Source organism: Meleagris gallopavo, chromosome 6 (genome assembly GCF_000146605.3).
Source record: "Meleagris gallopavo isolate NT-WF06-2002-E0010 breed Aviagen turkey brand Nicholas breeding stock chromosome 6, Turkey_5.1, whole genome shotgun sequence".
NCBI lineage: Eukaryota > Metazoa > Chordata > Aves > Galliformes > Phasianidae > Meleagris > Meleagris gallopavo.
In genome coordinates this window covers 49,710,704-49,717,701 of record NC_015016.2, presented here as the reverse complement: position 1 = coordinate 49,717,701, position 6,998 = coordinate 49,710,704, and the positions used below count along the sequence as shown (strand labels likewise).

At 43.5% G+C, this 6,998-nt stretch overlaps 2 protein-coding genes across 2 annotated transcripts in view; one reads left to right on the top strand and one right to left on the bottom strand.

The window, feature by feature from the left end:
- Nucleotides 1-2,333: 2,333 nt before the first annotated feature.
- Nucleotides 2,334-3,969, bottom strand: MRPL32 (mitochondrial ribosomal protein L32). The gene is made up of 3 exons (XM_003207330.4): nt 3,812-3,969; nt 3,547-3,716; nt 2,334-3,340 (listed from the first exon to the last, which is right to left on the bottom strand). Exons 1-3 carry the CDS (start codon nt 3,927-3,929, stop codon nt 3,086-3,088), a joined length of 543 nt encoding a protein of 180 aa, XP_003207378.2. The 5' UTR covers nt 3,930-3,969; the 3' UTR covers nt 2,334-3,085.
- A 254-nt stretch (nt 3,970-4,223) lies between these two features.
- Nucleotides 4,224-6,998, top strand: part of PSMA2 (proteasome 20S subunit alpha 2) — a 5,286-nt gene continuing 2,511 nt past the window's right edge. Inside the window, exons 1-4 of the mRNA XM_003207329.4 lie at nt 4,224-4,341; nt 5,524-5,600; nt 6,044-6,176; nt 6,566-6,688. Coding sequence (XP_003207377.1) covers nt 4,301-4,341; nt 5,524-5,600; nt 6,044-6,176; nt 6,566-6,688 — 374 coding nt within the window. The 5' untranslated portion in view covers nt 4,224-4,300. The remainder of the gene's footprint in view (nt 4,342-5,523; nt 5,601-6,043; nt 6,177-6,565; nt 6,689-6,998) is intronic.

Here is a 6,998-nt window from a genome sequence, read left to right as displayed (position 1 = left end):
GGGTCTGCTGGAGGGCTTGTGTGGTCCTTGGGACCTGGTGGTGGGGTTTTGCACTCTGAGGATGAGAAGGTCAATTAGGGATTGCTGTCCTCAGCCTGTACTTTCCTTGGCTACAGAAGAAGTGGTTGAAGGTGGAGCCAGGTCCTCCATGGCAGTGCACAAACTGTAGCTGGATATCAGTCATGCCTCTAGATAAGTAGTTTGGACAGATTTGATCTCCACAATCTCTGGAGTATTGAGAAAAAAGCTTAGGGTCAGGGACACAGGTGTGTCTGTGGCTGTCCCCCATCAGTTGGGTGCTATGTAACTCAACCAGTGTGAAAGTGTTCAGATCCTACATCAGGCAAAGGGGAAAATGAGGTGTTTATTTCCTGTGTTTCAACTAAATTAAAAACAATGTGCCAAGAGAATGTACAGACTGTTGTTACACTAAGAAGTAAAGCCACTTGTATTCATGTTTCTGGTGACAGTTTGCTGTGCCTATGCCAACACAGTATCAAGTGATCCCAATGTGCCCCTTTTTCCTAAATGTTTTCAGTGTTTTGCTTTCATGCCCAGTACAGATACAGGAGGCAGCAGCAAATACTAAGCTGTCCAGAGGACTAAGGGGACAGATTTTCCCTTGTAGCTAATTCATAGCTTTTCTCCCTTTGACTCATTCTTTTTTTTTTGTGAAGACTCTGGTGCAGATGGCTTGTTTAGAGGATTGATTGTTCTGTAGGTTTGATTCAGTCAAGCTCAGTAAAGTTTGGATACCCTGGGGAGGATGCACTAGCACTTGTAGGGTGCTAGTTCCACGTCTGAGCACCCTCGTGGTGATAGTTTTTCTTTCTGCCTGACTGGAAGTTGTTCATGTTCCAATATGGGTCTGCCACTTCTTGTTCTCCCGTCACTGAGTGTAAGAAAAGTCAGGTTTCATCTTCCATGCTCCCAGTAGGCAGGTGTAGTCAACACTCAGATACTCCCTGAACCTTCTCAGTTCCCTCACACTGCCCTAGGATGCCATGTGCCCTGGGCCCTCCCCAGCCTGAGGCCCAAGGATGGGCCCATAGACCGAAATACAAAACTAAAACTGATGAACCCTACTGCTCCCTTCAGCTTTGACTGCCCAGGTCAGGAACAAGCCTCAGAAATGACCTAAGGCTTTAGGTGTATTTCCACACCTTCATATAAGCTGGTACTCTATATTTGACCTTGTATTGAGCTACTGGTTATATTTTCTTTTACAAATAGGACATTCCTCAATCCATTTTATGTATTATACACTTCCTTTCAAAAAATGATGCCATCACAGCAGCTGTCTTCTCCACTGGTGTAGATTTTACAAGCATGGCATGCACTCTTCTGTTCTCTGGTGAAAATGCATAGTTACTGGTAGGGAATAGGCTGGAAAATAGTGCTTTGTAACTAATAATTTGCTCTACCAACTAGAGTTACTGCCTGCCTATATACCTGCTGTAGTATTCATGGAACTAAATAGGAGGTATTACTTTGGGAGCAACCTGCATAGATTGAACTGTTAACAAGCACTAATATTTTCTTAACAACTCTGAAGTTTAAAAAAAAAAAAAAGACAAAAAAGACTTAGCACTACTCACTTGCTCCATAAAACATTCCCAAATTGAAATGTTACACAAGTCCTTCTGATGCTCTTTACTGCATGCTTTTATTATCATCTAATTATGTGAGACTTCTAGTTTCCAGAAAATGAACACCACACTGACATCCCAGGTTTTAATAATTTTTTTATAATAATAGAAATAATAACAATTCTATTATTCCAAAAGAGAAGTAAAAACGTCCCCTATTTTTTTTCCAATGGTTCTACTCCTATAACTTGTTTAATATTTTAAAAAGAATATTTATAATTTCTCCATTTCTCATTAGTACTGATAAGAAAAAAAAAAAAAAGAATCAAAGCTATTTAAATGGAAAGAAATCAAAACTTCTACTTTATTTTCATAGAATCATAGAATGGTATGGGTTGGAAGGGACCTCAAAGACCAACTACTTCCAAATCCCATGCTCGAGAGTTGCCAACCACTAAATCAGACACTAGATCAACTGCCCAATTTGGGGGGAGCCTCTAGAGTGGCAAACAATTAAAAACAAAACAAACAAAAAAATAAACCAGTAGAAAGCCACTGAATAGTTCTTCACCACCACAGCTCCCCAAACCAGGACAGCATAGGCTCAGGCAGCTAACTGAAGCTAGTTTAAACCCCTAATGCTTGTGGTACTTCTGGGTGGCTAAAACCAACCTGAAAATACAGAGCTACCTGCTGTGACTACAGCACCAAAAAGCCACCCTCACTCTGCAGAGGACACAAGTCAGGAAGGGATGTTGTTCTTTGCAGACCATCCAGACTACAAAATGGGAATGGCTGCAAACAATGAGCTTTGACTCTTACAGAGTTCCAGTCACTGCATCTCAGTTCATTTCTCTACTGAAGTGACCACAGCACACTCAGAGGGCATTATTTTGCATAGTGCCAGCTGAGAGAATAACCTTCAGTCTAGTACTGAAAAAGAGCAAACATCACTTGGCATCTGCTGTTTCACCCACAAGCAGGAACATCACTGAGGATTTCAAACAGCAGTAGTGTGAGATATCCAGACAGATTCTATTAAGAGCAATGGAAATTATCAGATAACCATATCCTTCCTCAATAATATTACTTGTTTCTAATCAACAATAATTTTAAACATTTTTTTCTAAGACCAGCAGCCAAAACTGGAAAGCAGATTTCTTTAGGAATCTTTATTGTATATCTGTGATTGTTTTTTCCATTGTTAACAGTAATAAAAATTTATTTACAGCATCCAACATTAATGGACAAAGTAGTCACTGTACTGTATGCAGATGTCCAAGAAGACTGATCCCAACTTCTCTTTAATTGTTGACTGCTATGATAGATATCACCAAGAACACTGCCCACTGTATGCTACAGAAGCAATACATGACATGAAATGTGACTTCATCAGGCATCCTAAAAGTTCACACTTATTCAGTATCAGCGTTGACTGAACATTCTTGGAAAACATTCCAGGAAAACATTCTAGGAAAACATGCTCTGTCTTGCTGTTAATTTTGAATAAACCAAGATGGACGCTTCCTGGCTCTCTCAATGATCCGCTTGCCTTCATCTTTTTCAGTGGGCTTTTCTCCATCATAAAGCACTACAGTCTCTACAGTAGGAGCATTAAACGGCCCTCCTTCCTTTTTACCTATTTCTTTCCGTATCTGTTGAGTCTCTGCTTTGACTTTTGCATAACAATAACCACAAAGAACATGCTTCAGCTTCAAGTTTCCACACTCGGGGCAAACATCTATGTTCCTCTGAAAAAGAAAGGCAGTCAAAAACAGAAATTCAGTAATTTGAGCTAAAGCAAAAACAAACAACAACAACAAAACAATAACAAAAACAAAAAACGAAGCAGTAGGAAGCAATAAATGAAATAGTGGGGAAATTCATCCCCCTTTCAGAACAAGGCGGCTCTGACCACCATAACGGTTCCCTATGGTGAGCCGTGTATCGCCATCACCTTGACCGCTATGAGCTTGCTGGGGTTCCTCCTCCTGCACCGGTTCACCTCGATGCTGCGCCTCTTCTTCGGCGCCGCCATCCACAGGACGCCGCCGAGGAAGCCCGGCCCCTCGCCGCCCGCTGCCGGCTCCGGCAGACAAACGGGGCTCTGGACGGCCGGCGCCAGCCCTGAAGGGACGAAACGGAACTCGTTACCGCCAACCTCCATCGACCGCCCGAGGGCAAACGTGGGCCCTAGAGTCGCCCCGCCCGCCTCGGCCTACCCCACAGCGGGCTCTGCGCCCCGCACGCGGCCGGCCAGCGACCGAGCTCCAGCCGCTGCCAGCAACGCTGGAGGAGAACGCGGATCGGCGGCACCGAGTGCAACACCACGACCGCCATGCCGGCAGGAACGGCAGGAGGAGAGCGGACGCCCGCGGCCGCCCTCAGCATTCTGGGAAAGCGAGTGCTTCGAACGCGTCACAGCGTAATGACGACGGAGACCGGGACTACGACTCCCAGCATCCTTTGCGGCAACCGGCGGGCAAGGGCGGCTGGGCGGTCTAGGACTCCAAGACCCGGCATGCCTCGCGGCGGGCCTCCCGGCCAATCGCGCCCCTCGCGGGCGCGGCGTACGGCGGCGCTCCCGAGCGCGCTTCCCTCGTCGCCAATCAGCGCGCGCCGTGCCCCCGAGCCGGAAGCGGGCGGGGCGATCGGGCGGACCGCGCATGCGCAGAGGGAGCTGGCGAGAATAGCCGGGGGCTGGTGCTAAAATGGCGGAGCGGGGATACAGCTTCTCCCTCACCACCTTCAGGTGCCGAGTGGGGGGCGGGCAGCCGCGGGTCCGCCTGGTTTACGGCGGGCGGGCTCGGGGGAGAAGAGCGGGACGGCACACGGTGTGCGTGGGGCGGCCGTCCGGGTGGGGGGCGACGATGAGTGTGCAGAGTCATTGCGGTACTGAGCGAGCGCTGCTGGGCCTGGGCAGAAGGGATGGGTTGTATTGTATTGCGTTGTATTGCATGATGTTACGTTATATTGCGTTACGAAGGTGCAAAAAGAGAAACTGAAAGCAGGAGTCTGCTTTTGGTGAAGTGTCTCCCTGACCTCAGAGCAGTGCTCTGTAATTGTGTCACTGCAAAGCAGTTCACGGAAGTGATGCTGCAGTTAGCAGGTGAGGCAGTAGGAGAGGAATGTTCTCAGTGTGTGAGTTCAGCTGAATGTGCCCGCGCTGCTAGAAGGAGTGAATGTTTCGTTAGCCCTTTCCTGGTGGAGTTAACAAGCGTTTTGTACTTTGCAAAGCACTGATACTGTGAAACTGTTTGGGTTTGTGTTCACAAGAAAGAGATAGCAATTACTTGTGCTTCTCCATATTCACTTGTCCCACGAACTGAGAATCATTGATTTGAGCTAGTGCTACCTTTTAATTTATTTCGCTGATGTTCTGGTGCTTTGATTCTCATACAGAAAATTATTGATTTGCTTGCGTTTGTTAATGGTCGTTGAAGCCAGATGTGGGAATACTTGAGGGCGAAATGAGAGATTTGCATCTTGTCGTTGGCCTATCAGTGAAAAAGAATAGCAGTGTTTTGCTTCTGTCTTTCAACAGCGAGCCTCACTGTTTCAAAATCTTTTGCAAAACATGTCTAAACGCTATTTCAGTAGAAATTCATGATGTGCTCTGAATATTCCCTCACTGAGTGGGAAACTTGGTTTAATTGATACAAATCTGGAGAACTGCACTGCAATCAGATCGAGTCCTACCCAAGAAGCATTAGTTTTCATTGATGTTACAAGCAGGGATAGCAGTTCTGGGGCTGTTATCAGCCTGGTTCTTTTAAAGCCTTCAGATTTCTTTCTTTTTTTTTTTTTCCTATATTATGGTTAGGGTACGCAGATATGAGCTGTAAAAAGATTAAAAAGGAAGTTAACATCAAATTGATGCAAATTTGAGCTTAACAGAATACTGTCAGGCTTACTTCTGCCTTTTCATTTTCAGTCCTTCTGGGAAACTTGTTCAGATTGAGTATGCTTTGGCTGCAGTGGCTGCAGGAGCTCCATCGGTTGGGATTAAAGGTTTGTTCAGATCATAACTCCACCAGTGAAAGAATGACTGTCTTACAGAAGATGGGGAACACAGAACTCCATTTGAGGAGAAGAAAGTTGCTAGGGTAATTTTGGGGACACAACCAGTAGAAACAAATGCCTCTGGTTTGGAGCAATATTGTTACTTAAGAAAATAAGTCTAGATATGTTTCCATGTATAGAAATAGTTATTTTGACTGCTCAATTATTAATATATACTTAATATTTAAAATGTGATTATGAGAGCTGTCTGATTATTTTTAAAATATTGGGGAAATGTTGGGTAAATTCATCAAAGTGTCTCTTTAACGTGATTGTAAACTTGAAGAGATTTTTAAGAACGGAGGAGCAAATTTCTTTGTTCCTACAAACCTGTATTTCAACTGCTTTCTATAAGAGTAGCTTAATATAGCATTTTTTTTTTCTTTTTCTAGCTGCAAACGGAGTGGTGTTAGCAACGGAAAAGAAGCAGAAATCCATTCTTTATGATGAAAGGAGTGTCCATAAAGTAGAGCCAATTACCAAACATATAGGTTTAGTGTATAGTGGTATGGGTCCAGATTACAGGTATTTAAAAAAAATTATGCTTGGTTATTCATTTAGATACATTTTTCTATATGTATAGTGTAATATTATGTTGTGTTACACTGTATATGAGATCTTCTTTCTCTATAAGGTTTTTTATAATATATTAATTACCTTGGTAAATAATATTGTATCTCAAAAATGAGTGTGAAATGGAGAGCAATGAATTCAATCTTAGTTTCTGTTTTTTGAAGTACTTCAGGGAGTACTGAGTTGGTAACTCAATATAATATATATAACTCAGTACAATTTTTTGTACACTGGTTGTATGTCAGAAGTGTAATTCCTTTGAATAGTAATTTTTAAGAATTTTCAGCTAAAATTGTAACAAATAGTTGGATTTCTAATAGGATAATTTTGTTTGTTTCTAGAGTACTTGTACACAGAGCACGAAAGCTGGCCCAGCAATATTTCTTGGTTTATCATGAGCCCATTCCAACAGCTCAACTAGTACAAAGAATTGCTTCTGTGATGCAGGAATACACGCAGTCTGGGTATGTGGTTTTCTGAAGTTTGGAGGCAGTTAGAACGGTAAAGTATGACAGCTACCTGGTGATTCATTTTTCATGTCAAAAACACAGATATTTTTTCACTGGAAAACGCTCACAGAATGTGGGTGAGTGGTCACTACCTGGCAGTGGGTGAGATAGTCATTATATCTTGAATAGGTCGACTAGTCATTCATGATAACAGCTCTGTGCTGGTGGGAGGCCTTAGGGGAAGTTTAATGCATCCAAAGTAATGCAGGTTTGGTGTTCATTGAATAAATTTATGAATTTTGCATGCCAGCTCTGAGTTGTTGTT